This window comes from the organism of the source record quoted next, unplaced genomic scaffold (assembly GCF_019419815.1).
Source record: "Pyrus x bretschneideri cultivar Hongxiangsu unplaced genomic scaffold, Pyrus_bretschneideri_v1 Contig21, whole genome shotgun sequence".
In the NCBI taxonomy this organism is placed as follows: Eukaryota; Viridiplantae; Streptophyta; class Magnoliopsida; order Rosales; family Rosaceae; genus Pyrus; species Pyrus x bretschneideri.
The window spans coordinates 6446053-6466583 of record NW_025999513.1 but is presented as its reverse complement, the minus strand read 5'-3'; the positions used below and the strand labels follow the sequence as shown (position 1 = coordinate 6466583).

Sequence of the window (20531 nt, the reverse complement as noted above, 5' to 3'; positions counted from 1 at the left end):
ATAACAGCAATGGTCAGAAAAAATATATCCGAGGAATCATTGGGATAAGGGTAGCTACACATGCATGCATGGCGCAATTCTGAAAGCTCGCATCTAATGCTTATCTCTTATACATATAGCTTACACATAGATTATGTGGCTTCAAGTGCTGTATAGCTTTAAGTAACTCAAGAATTTAATACCATCCCCTAGCTAGCAAAGACAGCACGATATGGAGGACTTCATGAACTCCAATGGGTAAGAAACCCCATATTATCTTCAACAATCCTAAAAGCAACCCACATTGCACCCCAAAATCTTACACCATCCTCTCAAATCAAGAACCCAATCCTATTTCCTTGCCAAGAAGCTCACTCCATTCTTAAATGACAAACAAACCCCAATTCTTTTACTCAAAGAGGAAGAGAATGTCATTAAATAAAAAAGTTAGCATTGATGGCAGCCAAGTAAGATTAATTATACATATATAATTTATACATATCCATCCATTTATTTATGTACTAAAGTGATTGTCACACTCTTTTTGTCTCTCCCTACACACATTTGCTTATTTTTTTTGTTATTAAATCAATAAATCAAAGAGAATTCATGGACAAAAATAATCGAGGGTGTAAAAAAAAAAAGTGTCTAAAAATCAATTCTCATATATGATATATCTATCTATGCATGCCCTAAGGTATTGCATTAATTTGGCTATGTAGACTTTTTCAAAACCATCTTATACCTTTTAGGGTTTCCTACCATTACTGACCAAAAAGTATAGGATCAAGTTCCCATGTTCATTCTAGATTCCACCTTTTCCCCATAAAATCCTACTGGTAGTAGACATGGAAAAACAAGGTAAACATTTCCAAACCTGATCACTTTGCTGATAAATATGAAAACCCTAAACCTATTTATAATTGTGATAAATTCAACCCCCTCCCCTTCATTATATGAATGCGAGGGTCCAACCAAATTAAACACGAAAGAAAACGAAGAGTAGGAAGATGATGAAGATAGATGAACAGCTAATGAGAAGAGAAACATAAAGAAAAAATGATGTACAAAAGCATATAATAATTTAAGTAATATCTCCACGATGATATATCTAAGTACAAAGAACGCCATTAAAAGCTCAAGGTACGTACGAATGAGAACCTGAATGGTACACTGGCTAGCTATTCAGTTAGAGATCGAATTACTTACCATGACAGGAATTAACACATAAAACGATAATTAATATTATATGATCCTTTCAAATCTGCGGCACGATATCCTGAAGAAGTCCATGGTCTCTAAGAAAATTGGAAGCCGAAGAAGAAAAAGCGGGTCCTTCCAAATTATCCCTCTCTTGAAGTAAACCAGTAGAAAATGAGGAGATATTAAAAGGGCCACCACCAGAACCACCACCGTAAGGGGATGAGCTGATATTCAAAGAAGGGGAGGATTGATACATATAAGCATATTGCTGCTGCTGCTGCTGTTGTTGTTGTTGTTGTTGATAGTGATGTTGATAAGGTAAAAACTGCTGAAAACCAAAGGGATTTGATGAAGCCGCCGCAGCAGATATAAACCCAGTAGACTGATCGGGCAGCCGTGCAATTCCCATTGTGCCACGCTGCGTAATGGGACTTGGATGCGTGTGTTGGCCTTCGTATGTGGTGACCACAGTGGAGGGGTCGTCGGACAACCTCTCCACCCTCTTCTTCACGCCACAGCCCGCAGTGGTGCAACGATAATAGCTCCTGCGTATAAATAACAAACATTACAAAATAAATTAACATTATTAATCATTACGTGCCCCATAGAATTGAGCGTGAAAATTCAATACACTGAACCAATGAATGAATTTTTTTTTTTTTTTTTTTTTAACAAATTGAATGAATGATTGAAATAGGGGGATGAGAATGAAGGTAAGCGATTTGGAGAGATTTTTGTTTTAAACAACCAGTAGTCTACTCTAATTTAATCAAAACTTCAATCTTGGGTGCGGTGAGAGAGCAAATGTTGTAGTCAACTTAACTAAAGTTCAAGTCTGCGTTATTCGAGAGATTTGAGTCGAGGGTTTTGAGAAAATATATATACCTGGGATAAGGGCTATTTTTTACAGCTTTTTGGCCATATTTTCGCCATCGGTAGCCATCATCTAGGTTATCCACCTCACTCTTTGTCATGAACGCAAATCTCGGCTCCCTCTGCCTTTTTTGGTTCTTCTTTTTCGGTTTCAATCTGTTTTTCCATCATCAATCACATAAATCGTAAAAATCAGAAAAGGAAACAACAACTTTCAGTGACCCATCAACAAAGAAAAATCAATATCACACAAAAAATTTGATTATAAAAAGAACATAAGAAAAACAGAAACTATACTAGCTATATGGTAGCTGTCTGCACTATATTAGACAGGACAAAACATAAACAAAAACCTTAGAAACAATCAAATGAATAATTAACAAGTAGGTCTTACTGTTTCTGGGTTTTCTCCGGATCTTGCTCATTGGCTTCCTCTTCCTGTAGTTTTATCTTTTGTTCCTCGTTATTATTCGCCGCAGCTTCATTCGACGACGAAGAGATCGAAGACGAGTTCGGCGTTGTAGGCGCCGTACTATTATTCAAAATCTCCGAGGTTGTATTAGTAGTAGTAGCACTCTCCCTCTCCGGCAGCGCTACAACTGTAGAAGTAGATGCCGGAGAGGGGAGTGATTGTTGTTGATGGTGGTGAGGTGGCATCATCATGAGCGACGACGTGGTTTGAGTGAAATCGAATAGAGAAGGAGCGTAGTCTGGGATTCCGAGCAAGTCCATTAACCCTCCCAGAGAAACCTTTTGATCTTCGCACGAAGATGGCATGTCGAACATGCCGGAAAAAGAAGGAAAGTTGGTCGGAATCTCGTCGGAGAAAACTGTCGAATTTGCCATGCTGTTGCTACGATCGGTGGTCTTTAGCTTTTCTTCTCTACCATCCATGGATTGTTTTGAAATCAGAAGCACATATTCCCCATTTGAAGTTGTTCAGTCTCTCAGATATTGAGATATAAAGAGAGAAAGGAGAGAGAGAGAGAGAGAGAGAGAGAGAGAGAGAGAGAGATGTACAAAGGAAGATAGAGAGAAAGCGAGTGATGTTTTTATTTGCTTTATTTTATAAAACCAAAATATAAAAGAAGAAAAAAAAAAAAGTTTTCTTATTTTTTGAAAGTGTGAAAGGAGTTGGGCAGGGATTGGGATAACAGCTTGGCTGGGAGACGTTTCTCACCCAAACAGACACGGGTCCATGAGGTTCCAGCGGACGGGGAATGTCGACGGGACGGTGGCCGAGCATTAACGGATACTGCGTGGGCCCCTTCCGGAGCGGAGGAGGGCTCATAGTCGTTTCTAGCCGTGATTTTGACTGGTGCGGAACCGTTTGAGTCAGTGGGAATTTACCCCGTATCACTATATAAGTAGTAAATATTTATATTAAAAGATTAATAACTTAAAATATATAATTTTTTTTTCTTTTATAATAATTCGTGATATACTATTTTTAGTCGGGGCACAATAAAAAAAAATCGTGGATGGGTTGAACTTTTGCAGGTACACGTGGGCTACCATAAAGGTTTCACTTCTCTGCATGCATGTGCAGCTATCTCGAAACCATTCTTCAAGTTTCTTTCGCGGCTTTGCCTTTTAACTTTAAAACGCCAAATTCTAAAACAATAAAAAATGAAGGATAAATTACATTTATTAGCTCAAATTTGTAGTCCATTGCAATCTCATACAATATTTTTAAAATATCTCAATCTCATATGTTTAATATTATTTTATGGATAATGCTAGGAAAACTAAATTTGTAAACTAAATAACGTGCCACAATATGAATGAACACATTTATTAACGCTTAAATAATAAATCAATCATCAACTTTCATGTTCTTTAGTTTCCTCAAACTTGAGCAAGGCTCTTGGTACGCGTTGACCTAGGAAAACATGCATTTAGACTTGAACAAACGTCATTTCACTACCATGTGTCAACTAAAGGATAAAGGAGTAGCTAGCAAGTCACGTTTACGTACTTGGTTTGTTAAATGCGAGAGCGGTGGAGTTTCGAGCCCAAAGACTTTTGGCTCATTGATGACCAATATAAGAGGGATAAGTACCTCTTGTGACGGATCGGAAACAGGATAGAAAACAAAAGGATATTTTTTAGACTATACCGAGAGCTTCTTGTAACCTTTATTCAATATATACGAGCACTTCAATGCATGTAGCACAATTTTTAGAGGTGAACCACTTAATACTTGTTGTCACAGTTCTTATTATTTTAACCCTTCCTGCCAAGGGCCGATCGCAGTGGTCTTAATTTGTTAACCTCCCAAATTTGAGAGCTAACATTAGCGAAAAGGAACCACAAAGAAATACCGCACCATCCTCTGATGGTATTACAATTATCGACCAAGAAGCATTGCAATGAGTCAGCTCGAACAAATCCTCATAGTCATTTTTCATGCATGCAAACCACTGGAAAGACTTAATCCACCACCTCAACTATGAACAACAATCGCCCCTCAAAGCTCCGAGTATGACCTACAAGGCATAGCCACAATACAAAAGCTCTTCTCGACAGAGGAAGAGAGCGACGATAAGTACAAAAACTCTTCTCGTCGGAGAAAAAGCGACATGACAGGAGGATCAAGATGATTAGAAGAAAGGATAAAATGACAAGAGAGAGAGTGAAAAAAGTTAAATAAAGATTGCTGCCGATTACAAGACAAAGGGAGATATTTTTTTTCTTTGTTTTTCTCGATCCTTGGAAATTACTTTTCTCTTAAGAGATTATGTATTTATCACCCGTTAATATCTGATAAGCGGTTTGGAAACTTTTCAAATTTAAACAAACTTTCAACAGCAAGGTAAACGTCAAGTTATTCAGTTTATATGACAATTATGATAATATGAAAACCGATATATAACTCTTTTGTATGAATCCATTTGTTGTCTTGTTTATTAAAAGACAAAGTTCAAGATTGTTTTGGAACCATTTTTTATTTTATTTGAAGGAGAAAATCTTTTCTATTATTTTGCTTCAGTCACTAAAATCTTTTCATCAAGATAAGTATATCATTTGGACGTATATATATCGTCGTGTAATGAAATAGCTGGAGCGTCAAAAAGTGTCGTAACTCGATGAAAAGGATACGTTAATTTTTATTCCAGGAAGTTGTTGAAGCATGTTACTTGATGAACTCAAACTTATTGGACGTCACAAGTAGTTTAGTTCAAGATAATGTTGATATTAATTAGTAACAGACTACTGGACTGTTTTTGGAAGTTGAGAAATGTTAAGGGACTTCTCAAAATCAAACTCTCTGCCAACTTATAGTTTTACATTAATTTTATACTAATATTATAAAATATTATGTTAAAAGCATGAGGTGGTAGCGAGTTTTATTTTTGAGAGAGTCTCTTTAGTATTTCTCTTAGAATTTTGACAGAAATTATTTACTGTAATTATACTAATTTATTGCCACGACATAGGCCCCTAATATAATAATTCATACGACACCCTTACAAGCAAGTCATCATTTTTCAGTACTCGAAGTGGGACTTATCAATGTAAAAAACAGAATACACATAATATTTCATACGACACCCTTGCAAAAAAAAAAAAAAAAGAACAAAAAAAAATAATGTATTCGTACTTAATAATGTTATATAAAAAGTTGTGGAGCATATACTATGCAGAGGGATGCTTAGAGATCAAACCGAAAGGTTCACCTTTATTTGATGGAGAAATTCTTAGGAGACTCTCTTAAAGTGAAATTTTTTACTAATTATCTGAAATCTTATGTTTTTTGCACAATATTTTATAATATTTACATGAAAATTGTGCCAACAAACAAGAACTGGCGGGAAATCCATAATATTGGCATGCTACGGAGACTCTCTCCTTAGCATTTCTCTTATCTGATCAGGCTTCCAAGTTTCAAATCACATGCACTTTACGCGGTTTGAGTAATAAATATTCTACGATTGCTTCCATTACACGCACTCGAGTGTCTGGAGCCTTTTCTTTGTTCTTTCTTTTGTTCATTTCTCTTCATTTCTTTTCTTTATCCTATTTTCTTTCTTTTCACGATCAAGTTTTTAATATTTAATTATATTTATCATATTTTCTTGTTGTTCTTCGTCTTCTGGGAAATTTCTTTTCCGTATTTGAATTTTGCAGGAATACACCAATGACTATTGTGGTTTACCTTATGGTTCAGCTACGTTATGGAAGAAATGGATCTATCTCAAATGTCATTGATAATTAATGATGCATCATCCTTCCCGCAAACTAATTGAAAACCGTTTTGAATTTTGTTGGGCTATTTGATAACTATTTTGTTTTTATTTTTTAGTTTTAGTTTTTATTTTTTGTAAAACTGAAAACTGAAAATTTTCTGGTAACTACGTTCAATATTTAGTTAAAAAAAATGGAATGTTAAAAACTATAACTTTTTTCTTGAGTTTTCTAAATTTGGTCTAGAATTTTCATATTTTGGTTTTTATTTTTTATTTTTTTTGAAAACTAAAAGTAGTTACCAAAAATATTTTCAATTTTCAATTTTAAAAAAGGTGAAACAGAAAACCAAAAATTGAAAACAAAATAGTTAGCAAATGATTCCTTATTAATTTATTATTATGTAATTAACTAATGTTTATTGTCATGTCCATATGACAGTGACATATTGTGTTTAGCCTCCTAGAAGCACATATCTTAGATTACTAACTCGACTTAGGATGTGTTTAGAAGTGTACAAAATAACAAAAAAAAATTCATTGGGTCATTTTATAGAAAAAAAAAAAGGTATCGGTTCCCTTGTTTAGTGGACGTTATAAAATTACCAATCATCATTATTTACTTTTGGACTCAATACATTCAAGTTTAATATGATGATAACATCAACATCTGGATTACAACAAATGTAGTGTTACGCTACAATCGCAAGGGTTACAGTCTAATTAAGGTTACATAATAATAAAAGTGTTATAGTTTACAATGTCATTCAATGACACTTAATATTGTAAGAAGATTGGTATTTACATTGTGAACATTCTATTTATTAGGAGTATAGGATCAATGGTTATAAGCGTGACACTTGTTAGTAGATTACATAGGCAGTTACAAAGTTAACTCATCTTGTAAGCTGTTATAGTTGTTAAAGTTTAGACATGTATATATGTTAAGCTTGTAAGAAGTATTAGGGTTAATGTGAATGAGATACATTTCCTTTCTTCTTCTCTAAGTAATCTTAAGAACTCTCTCTGTCGTCTCTTTCTCTGATCATCTTTCTCTCTGGTTTCTATATTTTGTGATTGATTATGGTTGGTTTACATGGTATTAGGGTCAGGTTGGCCCACGTGTGACGCCCAGCAGCCATACGTGCTCCACGTTATCCAATTCGTGTTGTCTATGTGTTTCACTTGAAAATTTGCCACACATAAGGAGGCGTGTGAGAATGCGAAGGTAAAAGAGTCTCACATTGTCACCAGAAGAAACCTTGCAATGACTTATAAGAGGATGAATGACTCTCCATATTGCAAATTGGTTTTATGGTGGAACCTCAACTTTGTGAGGGAGAGCATGGCCAAGAAACTTCTGCAAGTTCAGTGTGTAAATTCCAATGAACAATTTGCTGATATTTTGGCCAAGGAGTATCTGCACCATTGTTCTAGAAGCATTGCTTCAATCTTAGGCTTCAGTTTTCAGCTCCTGAGCTTGAGGGGGGATGTTAGGAGTATATGATCAATGGCTATAAGCTTGATACTTGTCAGTAAATAACATAGGCAGTTACAAAGTTAGCTTATCTTGGAAGCTGTTATAGTTGTTAAATTTTAGAAATGTATATAGTTGTTAAGTTAACTCATCTCCCTGTAATCTCAAAAACTCTCTCTGTCTCTCTTTCTCTGATCATCTTCTCTCTGGTTTCTGTATTCTGTGATTGATTCGAATTAGTTTACATTGTTACACTATCATTGTAAAGTGTTATCCATGAACATATTACAAAATCATCATTCAAACTAAAAAAAATACCAATAACTTTTTTTAATTATTAGAAGTATCGTAGACTAACTCTTTTTATTTATTTTATATATTGTGTGATTTGGAAAAAGGAACAAGAGTACATGGATGTCATGTCTTATTATTATTTTTTAGCTAGGCTATGTCAGTTGAATATGCTTTTAACAGAAGTGTTACAAATTAAACATACCTAACCAACTAAAATTGCTTGACATGTACAAAGACACTCCAAAAAGAAACCCCTTTTTTTTTTTTTTTTTTTTTTTTGGAAACAAAACAAACCTGTTTTTGATTGATTAATTACAGTTGTAATTGATTGTGAGGGTCGTCATGCATGACATCACTTCATAGCTAGCTAAGATATTTTCCCTTATTATATACCACCTAATTTACTGAAAAAGTTTTCCAAATTTGCAATATTCCACGAGATTTGACGTATATGTATATCATAAAACTTGCGTAATATGTGGGCGTTCTTTTTTTACTTTTTGGGTGTGTTCGTAACTAATTACACTCAGATTAGAGTTTTCTTTAGCTAACATTTTAGTTACTCTGTATTAATAGAATAGGTGGCTGTCTAAGAAGTGAGGAACTAGTAGCTGGAACAACTTATCTACAACGAGATGTATATCGATTTGTATTCATTTTTTTACGTGATTAGTCGTGTGATAAGCCAAATAAACACAGAAGGATATACAATATCCATTGAAGTAAGATTCTTCTGTTAGTGTATGTATTTTTAAAATCACATCACAACACTTTGAAAAATAAAATACAAAATTGTTATAGTTGAGACCTGGTTGACTCTGTTTTGCTTAGTAGGTAATCTTGGTAGAACGTGAGAGACCGAAAAACAAAGGGCAAATTGAATTCCTAAACAGTATCTAGGGTTTCACATATATTCCTTTCACATACATCTCAACAACACCAAATACCAGAAACCCTACTATTTAGAGATCGTGTAAAGCACGACATGCATTGGGGGCGTGGTGACTCACTGATGATCTGATAGATGTTCATAGACTCCCCTAGAAAACATCGAAGGTGACCCATAATTTAAATTTGACTAAAGGGTTTCCGAGTCACATGCAGTGGGGATCTGAAAAACTCAAAACGCATAGGTCAATAGTCAAATCTTTGAATATTTGTTTGCTCAACGACACCAAACAGCGTTGTTTTATCTTTTCCTTTTTATTTGTTCTTGTTTGCTGCACAGAAAACAGCTTTGGTTTCGAGCACTTTTACAAGTGGGATTTGGGGTGGCTTATTATGTTTACCTTGAACTTACAAGGCTTCTGTGATAACCATATTTCATGCCTTTACATCCATGTTGCATTGCATTCTTTTGGTTTCTTTTTAAGCCAAAAGTCAATGAGCAAGTTATTGGGAAAATGAAAGAGGTTAAGGGAAATATAGCTACATTTTATATACTCCTCAAAACTAATACGAATGACTTGTTTGAAATTTTTTTAAACATGACTAAATGCTTTTGGTGAAAGAGTTTTTAGGTTTCAAAACCTCTTGAAGTTCATTTGAAAAAAAATATTCACTTACATTTTTACTAAAGATTGGTTCTAATAACACTTTCATTAAAAGTCATTTCAATCATTTTAAAAACACTTCTAAATACACCAGAAGTTAGTAAGTTAAAGCATAGTGTTGTGTCAAGTTATCCAACATGATTAATTAAACATGTCTAGTAATGTCATTTTAGAAAGTAATTATATATGCATACTCATCTCTTTGTGTGCACATTGCTGCTTATTTTTGCATTTGAGTTGAATAAATCAACAATAAATTAGGTAAGGAACATAAATAAATAAGGGTGTTTGCATAATGATAATAGAGGTGTACATAAAATCATTTCGCATTAGATCAAACAAAATGGTCCAAATACAATTCATTTTATAGAGAAAGAAAATTTTCCAAACTAATGAATAAAACTCTTGCGTCTTCTACTAGTATTCGTAATAATCGTCTGTGTGATTGAAAGTTGTCCCACATCCTATATGAGAAGGAGAGACAAACCTCCAAAAGTTTATGTGGCATCATTTTTGTTCATACAATTGCATGGCTACTGTTCATTACTACCAAAAGCTTATGCACTATAGGATCTGATACAAAGAACAGTCTTGGAGGAAAATTATAATTTTAGATTATGTGGCAGCCGAAATTTCTTGTAGGTATTTTTCCTCAAGTTTCCATGACACACCCCGATCAAGATCAGGGCATGCTGGCCGTCACGTGGAAGTGACGTAACCAAGTGCACAGTGCGGAAGCTAATAAAATAATAATAAAAGTACGAAGACCTAATGCAGTCCAGGAAAGACAACACTACGTAAACACACCCAAAGGTGGTCCTACACTGGTGATAATCTGTCAGATATGCCAGGGAAATCCTCTGGGGAGCCACCAAAAGTGCTAGCCAACTAGAACCTGGAGGGGCGCAAAACAAAAAGTGTGAGTGGGCAAAAACAAAGCTTTTCAAAAACCATTTCAAAAACAAGATTCTAACCCCTCGCCATAAAACCTGTATACTTCTCAGAAAAATAGAATATACATATATATAAGTCATGCTCGGAAATATGCCATGCCAAATGTCTCTAAATAGAATGCAAGTGCTCAGGAATTATTAATCAATGCCATGTAAGCTGTTAGCCGGAGCCACCTAACGTGACCTGTACGGCTGAATTTAGAGCTCAAATCTGTATCTCACTAACTGTACCTGCACACGAGTTGGAACCACCTAAAGTGGTCTGAACGACAGGACTGGGTGTAATATATGTACGCTCAAGTGCTACGATCACGTGAAGGCTGGGGGACTAATTGCGGGTCACCTACGAGTCGGAACCACCTAAAGTGGTCTGTACAACAGGACTGTGCACCTAACTTGGATCCAAGATGAGCGTGTGGTGCAGGAGGTGAACATCACATGAAGGACTGTGCCCAACTCTGGGCAGGAGCACTAACATCGGGGGTGCAGGTTATGAGCTCTCTATGTATCTCAAATCACTACTGAACATAACATAAATCATAACTCACCTGGCACTTACCTGTGCGTCCGCAGCATCAAACATATATATATATATATACATATGCGATTAATGATGCGTATTTCAATGGCAAATAATAAACATGGCATGTAAACGTATAAACGTTTCAATTCATTTTTCTGGGAAAAGCATAAGTATATAGGTACATACGGAAAACCAAAAGCCCACTCACTAGTATGTAGAAGGGTCGTAACCCCCTTGCCTCGAGTGACCGCGCTCGCCCTCGGGGTAGGTCTCACCTATATGCGAAACAACTATAAAAACGTTAATTTTAGAACACATAACCCACCTTATGAAATAACTTCTCATACAAAGCTCAAATGGGGTGTATGAATACACCAACGTGATCTACTCAACCTCAGGAACATCCCCATATTTTTAGAAAATTTTTTTGACGCCGCACGCGCCCCCACGCATCGGCCAAGGCACGGCCACACGCGCCGGCCACGCGCAGGCACGTGCCTAGCACACTGACGGCGTCAGTTAACGCTGTTAGGAATATTCCGTTAACTTTAACGGATTCCATTAACGCCGTTAGGAATATTCCGTCATCTTCTCCGGCGAAGCTCCGGCATCGTCGCCGGCGCCGAAAAATCGAGAAAACTTTAAAACCTTGTAACTTCTTCGTTTTTCAATCAAATTTCACAAAATTGGTACCAAAATGAAGCTTACAACAAGAGGAACAAATCCATACCACTTTCAAGCACTAAAATCCACAGAATCTCGCCGGGAAAACACCACCAACTCCGGCTAAGCTTGAAACTCACGATCCCGACGTCCAAAACCTTCAAACGAACCACCCCGAGCCTCCTAAGGACCTCACCAAGCTTCCTACAAGATTGAAATTCCCAAAAACATAAGAATTAACGTGTGCATGAACAGTGACCAAATCGGGGTATCCCGAGTTCAACGTGAAAACGAAAGTATCCTTACCTGAAATGGGTATGGTTGAACTCCCAAGGACCTCACGAGCATGAATATGTAATTTGTTTCCTCGATCTGTGAAGGTTTGGTGTGTTTTTGGGTGTGTCCGTACATAGAGGATAGGAAAGGGAGAGATAGAGGGCTCGGGACAGGGATGCAGGACAGGGGAAAGAGTGAGGGGGTGTGGGAGAGTGTGTGTGTGGTCCAAAACCTGCCAACAAAATCCAAAAACAACCACACAACGAAATAACCACACTAGGGGCAAAAACGTCATTTCACCCATACAATTCGAAAATCCGGAACGGGCTGTCACATTCCAATTCTAAATTCCTCCAACAAAAAAATTATAAATTCCAAACTTGAATATATACCAGGAACAGTATTATTCCCTGTTCACGTATATAAATTAATTAGTACACAGGTATATAATTCATTAATTGTGTCTTGAATTCAATAAATTAATAAGCCCTAACCTTTTTTTTTTCAGCAAATTCTTTTTTTATCTTGAACTAAGAGGCATCAGATATTGCATGCGGTTGGCCTTTTGATCACTAAGAACGATTTAGAACCAGAGCCGGTCCAGAGATTTTTGTGGTCCGGGGTGACGTCAAAAAATGTGCCCTCACTTTATATAAAAAAAAAATATTTGTTTTTACACGTAAGACATCGATAAAATTATATTTAAAAAAGAACTTCAAACTTAGTAATTTAGAAACACAAAAAAATCTAAATTATTTTGTGTCGAGAGAAGGAAACAAAAAAACTTCAGGTTTACAAGTAGATAGATTATGAGTTTTGTCTTCCATCTGAACTTTGAAAGTGTTTTGTATAAATCGTGAGGTGTTTTTTCTTATTTACTAACCTTGTCAATATAAGACTAAAAAAATAATGATATTTTCGAGTCTTTAAGGATATGTATAAGTAATGAATGGGCACCAAATTAAACTTTTTGATGACATGTCATATGATTTGCACATTTGGTCTAAGAATTTAGTCTACGCATCACCCTTTGTTGAAGATTAGACTTGAAAAAGAACGAATGTTTAAAAATAGAAACCCACATAGTTACTAGCTAGTAATTAAAAATAAATTAACAACCAAACAAAAATTCGTTAAAAAAAAATGCACATAGCATTTCAAACTTAGGACCTCTCGTTAATGTTAAGTACAAAAACCATTGCTTCTAATTAAACTTCTAATCATTTAGCCAAATTTTATAATTTTATACTGTTATGAAAAGAAATATATAAAAATTGGAATTTAAATAAGCACACATGGTGTTTTGAACCAAAGACCTCTTCATTAATTTCAAACAACAAAATCACAGGTTCTAGTTAAATTTCTTTATCATTAAACCAAATTTTATAAATTTATACTCTTATGAAAACGTATATAAATATATCACATTAATAATTTTAGTACCTCTAATTTTTTTGGATCTCGAACGGTGGCCCTGGCCGCAATGGGCCTGGGCCGTCCCTGTTCAGAACACATTTGTAGTGCATTCTCTATAAACAAAAAGGGCTAAGATTCTCTTTCTCTTCCACATTATTGTTTATAAATGCAGAAGAATCATTGGTGGCCGCTGTCATGATTGGCAGCATTGACCGATCAAACCCTAACTTCCAACTGCCCCATTTGAGTTCTATCAAACCTGCCAACATATATCTTGTCGCTGACCACTTTATTATACTTCATATCTTATGTATGTGTTTCAGTATTTAAGGTGTGAACTTTCGTAAGGTTTATACGGCTTCACTTGTTTTTTTCATAGAATTTTAGGTATGCAGATAGATGGGACTGAATTATTGACATGCATATGGTCAACCTGCAGTTTATATATTTATATTTATATTTTGGAAATATTGAATGGTTGTGGACCTTGTGGTGCATACGTTCGATAGTTCTATTGCCTTTAGATTTTCCTGTTAAATAGTCAAATAGCATACTTGAAAACCAAATGTTTGGAATCGGCTTACTAAATGAGTTTTACTCGGTCGATGTCTATGAAATTAATTTAAAATTTTCTGAATGCCCATTGATTCCCATTTTTGACAGAATAAAATTATATCAAAGTAAAATCATTGTGGTGATAAGAAGTTTAAATATGACTAATGCTGATCATTTAATTAAGCATAACCCAAATCAAATTTGTTTGGTTTATAGGATATTATTTAGGTACTCACGGGTGAGTAGTCTAGTACCCACTTTCTGGTTTAGCTTAATTTTGAAAAAAAAAAATTTCAAGTGTTCCTTATTTTTTAAAGTCCAAGAAAAATCAATAACATGTCCATTATCTTTCAAAGAAATAACATGTGTCAAAATATCATTGGACAAAATTAAAAAGTAAGTACTCACTAATGAGTAACCAAGTATTATTATTTTTTAAAGCATATATGGAACTACCATTTATTCTTCTTTCATTATATAAATTGCTTAGTTAAGCATAAGCAGGATCCTGAAAGATTTTCCTTTATTAATTAACATATTATATATTAGTTTAGGATCCAGAGACATACGATTTTGACACATATTTTGATATTAATTTTGTAAGACCCATTTCATAATGTATTTGAAGGATTTGAACCGTCTATATTTTAGTATATCATTAATAGATTATTTTTGTAAAAAATTAAACAAAATCATTAAGACATTTATTTGGAGTGAAGAAAATAGAAGAATACGGTTTTATGAAGGAACACTAAATTTTTCAACAGTCATCGATTTCGGATTTGAGTGATTTTTGATAGACACTATCTTTGAAGTAAAACATAAAAGATATACGGTTAGATTATTGAAATACATTACAAAGTGGGGCTCACAAAAAAGTATGTCAAAAGCGTGTGTCCCCGAATTCTAGTAAAGAATGTGAAAGGAGACAATGAAAGGAGATGGGAAGAGGAGGGGGAGAGAATCCTAGTCCATATTAAATTTATAGTTGTAAACCCCTGAACTTATCCTTTCACTAGGTCAACATATGTATCTTCTTAAAAGTTAGAAGTTAGAAGTCTCTGTCCCTCCAACCCTTCCAATTCCAATACCAGAATAAGACCGTTGTCTAAAGGTCTTGAAGGTCGACCTAATGACCCTTGACCAACAATATAATAAATGTTGCTGATCTAGACATCCACAAATAAGTCCTCTCCAGTTTCTGGGACCAATTAATGGTGATCATACAATGTCAAAAGTTAATGCCCTTTGGAAATTAAGATGCAAAGATCATACTAAAAGGTATACGTGTCATTTTTACAAGCCATACATGTATAGAACTAATTAATCATCGATGGTAATAGAAAACCTTCCTTCTTCTGTTATTATTAAGCTAAATTCTAACTCGAAATCTCTTCTAATATTGTAGAAAATAAATATCATTCTTTTAGTTGTATACCAAACGGAGACTTCTTAACACATTACAAATCGAATTAAGAAATAAATTAACAAAATCATAAACAGTTTGAACCTCTATCAAATTGCAAGGATAAATGGCCCAAAGTCGATATGTTTTTAAGCACAATTAAAAATTCTAGAAAAAGATGAACATGTAAATGTTTAAAATGTTTAATAACATTAAAATTAATTTAGAATAACACTAAAAATTTGACAGCTCTAAATAATTAATCTTAAATGCTATCATAGATATATATTATATATATGCTGTGTGTGGAGACAATTCCAAGCCGTTGACTGTGTAACACTTCTAGATGTTTGATGTGAGTGAACACCCCAACGATGATTGCGGCAGCTTCAAGTTTCTCTAATCTCTCTCTCTCTTTTTTTTAGGTGAACTTCTCTAATCCCTCTTTTCAATTCTTTAAATCACCCACTTTGAGATACCATATTTTTATAACATCTTTTTGGACTCGTATTTTGATCTCTGTATTTTACGATCTCGGCCGCACACGGGAGGTCAAAAGTCAACAATTTTATTTCATTTAAAAAATAAAATGAATATAATTAAGTATTCTAATTGCAATAATGCTAAAACGCGTTTCTAGAACAAAACGACAAAGGGACTTTAACTACTAGGCAACAAGTGTAAACGTGAGTCATTAAAAATAAGTATGTAAATATATTGTAAATATTAGGAGTCCTTTATTAGGAAGGTTTAGGTGTTGTGTCCTTTATTGATTATTGTTTCCATATAGAATAATGATTGTATTTGTATATATTTCAAGGAAGTAATACAATGAAAAATTATCGCGTAAAATTCTATTTGGCATCCGAGCCTAGGTTGTCGTAACCCTAGAATCTGTAAATCGATATTTTTCCGCTGCTGTTGTACTCGGCGACAAGCTTTATGTGATCTTCTCTGCCAAATCCAGTCAAGCTGTGTACGTGTGAGTGTGTGATCTTGCCGTGTGGGGGCAAGCCTGATGTGTTGCATTTTATCGTGAGGTTGGAGTATTGCGCAGGGCTCTGCTGTGCAGTTTTTTGTTGTTTGTGAAACAGAATGACTTCTGTGGAAGAAACCTATGCCTTGGAGTTAGAGGGTGGTTTCCGCCCATCAACCAATAATCCCGTGGTGAATCCTGTGGTTATTCAAAACGATGCGTCTGCTGTACCAAATACAGTGAAGTTAAATGGATCAAATTGTCCTCTTTGGTCCAAGGTTTTGGAGATGCACATCGCTAGACGCGGTAGAAAGGGCTTTGTGACAGGGAGTACCAAGGAACATGCGGAGGATAGTGCTGAGTATGAGATGTGGGAGACAAGGAATGCAATAGTGAAATGGTGGTTGATCAATTCCATGGAACCTGCTATCATGGGATTTTTTATTCACCTGTGTACTGCTAAAAAAGTTTAGGAATAGGTGGCTCGGACCTATTATGATGGTTCGGGTATTTCTCAAATTTATGAATTGAAGGTTAAATCTTTCAGACTCTGTCAAGAGGGCCGACACGTTGGTGTGTATTACGCTGACCTCAAGTTCGTTTGGCAGGAGTTAGACCAAAAGAGACCAATCAAGATGGAGTCAAGACCCTTCAAGAAGAAATTCAAATTGATCGTGTGTATGCTTTTTTGGCGGGTTTGGATGATATCTTTGATAAGGTACGTAGTGATATTCTACGTACTCAACCCTTACCATCTGTTGAGAAGGTGTTTTCTGTTGTTCGACGTGAAGCACAACGACATGCCACTATGATGGGTGGAAGTAACAACCAATGAGGGCTACCGTCCATGGCCATGATCTCTTGCCCAGCTGGTGCTCATCGTCCTAATAATCCTTCTAATCAATCTCTAAATTCTCTTCCCTTCAACCGAGAAAATAAAGATGATTTGAAGTGTACTTTCTGTGGACAAACCCGTCATACTGAGGATACTTTACTAAGCATGGGGTGCCTGATTGGTTTCTGGAATTGAAGAAAAAATTACGTGCAAATGAGCGTGGAAGTGCGGGCAATAATGGAGGCCATGCCTCCTTAGCCACTGCTTCACCGAAGGCTAAGAAGACCGAGCCTACTTCTCATAACCCGAGTCAAACCTTGTTGACTCGTTCTACCCATGATGACTCATCCTCCACCACAGGTATTGTAGGGCATGGTCTTTTGGCCTCCGAAACTGAGCATCATACAGGTTGTTGGATTTTGGACTCTGGTGCAACAGATCATATGACACGTGATAAAAATCTGTTTCAATGTATGACAACATCTCACAGGGAATATATTGCCACTGCCAATGGTACTTGTACCACTGTTGTTGGTGCTGGCACCGTGTATCTCACGGCCTCTCTCCCCTTACACCGTTGTTTACTTGTTCCATCTTTATCACATCATTTACTTTCCATACCACAGTTTACTGAACAATTGGATTGTGTTGTTCTAATGTATCCATCATTTTGTCTACTTCAGGGTATTTAGACCAAGGAGATAATTGGGCGTGGCACTAAGAGAGAGAGGTTGTACTATATGGATGATGTCGTTTCTGTCAGAGCTCATGCAATACGAGTGTTCCGTGATAGTAATCTACAAGAAGTATGGTTATTGCATCGTCGATTAGGGTATGCATCCTTTAGATATTTAAGGCATCTGTTACCTAGTTTATTTAGTGGAATAAATGAATCAAACTTACATTGTGAAGTATGTATTCTTGCTAAAAGCCATCGTGCTTCGTTTCTTCCTAGTATGAATAAAAGACAGTTTCCGTTTGATCTTGTGCATTCCGATGTTTAGGGGCCTTCTCCAATTACTACTTCTTCCGGAATTAGGTGGTTTGTTACATTTGTTGATGATTGCATTCGTATGACATGGCTTTATGTGTTGAAAAATAAAAGTGATGTTAGTGCCATATTTCGGTCATTTGCTCAGATGATTCAAACACAATATTCTTCTGTTATCAAGGTTTTCCGTTCTGATAATGGAGGAGAGTACATCAATTTTGAGTTGTCGGAGTTTCTCCGTGATCAAGGATTCTCCATGAAACCACATGTCTACATACTCCACAAAAAAATGGGGTTACAGAGCGTAAAAATCGCCACATTTTGGAAACAGCCAATGCCTTACTCCTTGGAGCCTCAGTTCCTCATCGTTTTTGGCCTGACGCGGTTACCTATGTCGTGTATGTTATTAATTGCGGGTGGTTAGTTTCAAACACCTTTTCAAGTCCTCACACAACATGCTCCAGTGGTGTCCAGTAATACTCTTACCCCTCGAGTCTTTGGTTGTGTGGCTTATGTTCATATTCAGAAAATACATCGTAGTAAATTGGATCCGTGTGCACGACGGTGTGTCTTTTTAGGTTTCTTTTCTCACCAAAAGGAGTATAAGTGTTACCATCCTGAAACCTGGCATATGTATGTAACCATGGATGTGGCCTTCTCTGAAACAGAATACTTCTACACTTCTGTATCTTCCACTTCAGATCATCAGGGGGAGAACACTATTGGTAATCTGAGTTGGTTGGATCTAGGGGGAGATGTGATTATTGAACAGTGTGTAGGACCTGGAATTGTTGGTGCCGAATGTACATTGGGTACCGAGTGTATTGACAACTCAGATGATGTTGGTGATTTGAGGTTGAATCTGACCGAACCCATAAGAGAGTCTCGGCCAGCTAGTGTAGAGGAATGTCCTGTTGTTTAGCAATCCCTTGCTGAGCCCACTACACCTCCTCTTGCCGAGCCCAGTACACCCTATCTCTCTAGTTTCGACGTGCCACCCAATACATCTTCTCTGAATATGCCTAAGGTAAGTATCGTAAATGATTGTGTAACTAATCTAAGTAATAATGTGAGTACTTATAAATTGCCACCAAGACAAAATCGAGGTGTGCCTCATCATAGGTTTTCTCCTAAAGGGAAGGTGAAGTATTCGATAGCCAATTATGTATCCTGTAACAAGCTTGCACCAAAACATCAGACCTTGGTGAGTAATATGGAGTCTATTCAAGTACCAACTCGAGTGGAGGAAGCTCTAAAAGATCCTAAGTGGACGAGAGCAATAGATGAGGAGATGTTGGCATTACAGAAAAATAATACTTGGAAGGTGATGATGCTACCCGCAGGGAAGAAGACAGTGGAATGCCAATGGGTATTTACAGTTAAATATAAGGTTGTTGGAACTGCAGACAGATACAAAGTAAGGTTGGTGGCTAAAGGGTATACTCAAACATATAGGGTGGATTATCAAGAGACTTTCTTCCCAGTTGCAAAGATGAATACGGTACGTGTTCTTATCTCTTTGGTTGCAAATATGGACTGGCCATTAAAACAGTTCTATGTGAAGCATGCGTTTCTCCATGGGAATTTGGAGGAAGAAATATATATGGATTTTCCTCCTGGATATAGCAATGGTGGGAATACCGGAGTATGTCGGTTGCGTAAGTCACTTTATGGGCTTAAGCAATCACCTCATGCATGGTTTGATAGATTTACTCAAGTGATGAAAAGGAATGGATATCGTCAGAGTTATTCTGATCATACTTTATTTGTAAAGCGTAAACAAAATAAAGTAACAGCCTTGATTATTTATGTAGATGACATGATTATAATAGAGATGACGTTGATGAGATGTCCAAGTTTCAAGGAAACCTTGCGGTTGTGGCTAAATTCGAAATGAAGGATTTAGGAGATTTGAAATATTTTCTGGGAGTTGAAGTTGCTCGCTCATCTAAAGGTATCTTCTTGTCTCAACGTAAGTATGTACTGGATTTATTAAAAGAGACTGGTATGTTGGGATGTAAGCTGGTAGAGACTCCTATTGTTGAGAAACATCATTTGTGTTTGAATCCGAGTCAGAAACCGGTTGAAAAAGGTAGATATTAGAGGTTTATAGGGAGATTGATTTATTTGGCTCATACTCATCCTGATATTGCCTATGCTGTGAGTGTTGTGAGTCAGTTCATGCATTCACCAAATGTGGATCATATGGCTGCTGTTATGCGTATCTTGGCATACTTGAAGTTGGCACCTGGAAAATGAGTATTTTATGGGAAACACGGGCATTTGAGAATTGAAGGGTTTACTGATACAGATTGGCCAGGTGATGTAACCGATAGACGGTCTACTTCTGGGTACTTTACCTTTGTTGGAAG

The 20531-nt window shown here is 36.1% G+C and overlaps 1 protein-coding gene across 1 annotated transcript; it reads right to left on the bottom strand.

Moving 5' to 3' along the window:
• Positions 1-1039: 1039 nt before the first annotated feature.
• LOC125477317 (WRKY transcription factor 23-like) lies at positions 1040-3074 on the bottom strand. Its single transcript, XM_048584285.1, has 3 exons — positions 2450-3074; positions 2068-2211; positions 1040-1727 (listed from the first exon to the last, which is right to left on the bottom strand). The coding sequence occupies exons 1-3, from the start codon at positions 2947-2949 to the stop codon at positions 1238-1240; spliced, it is 1134 nt and encodes a 377-aa protein (XP_048440242.1). The 5' UTR covers positions 2950-3074; the 3' UTR covers positions 1040-1237.
• Between the last annotated feature and the right edge of the window lie 17457 nt (positions 3075-20531).

Excerpts from the sequence above, each read along its gene's own strand:
- LOC125477317 (XM_048584285.1), bottom strand. The coding sequence starts at position 2,949 with ATGGATGGTAGAGAAGAAAAGCTAAAGACCACCGATCGTAGCAACAGC. Across the intron at positions 2,212-2,449 it reads CCGGAGAAAACCCAGAAACA|ATTGAAACCGAAAAAGAAGA; the intron begins GTAAGACCTACT and ends ATGGAAAAACAG. Across the intron at positions 1,728-2,067 it reads AAAAATAGCCCTTATCCCAG|GAGCTATTATCGTTGCACCA; the intron begins GTATATATATTT and ends ATTTATACGCAG.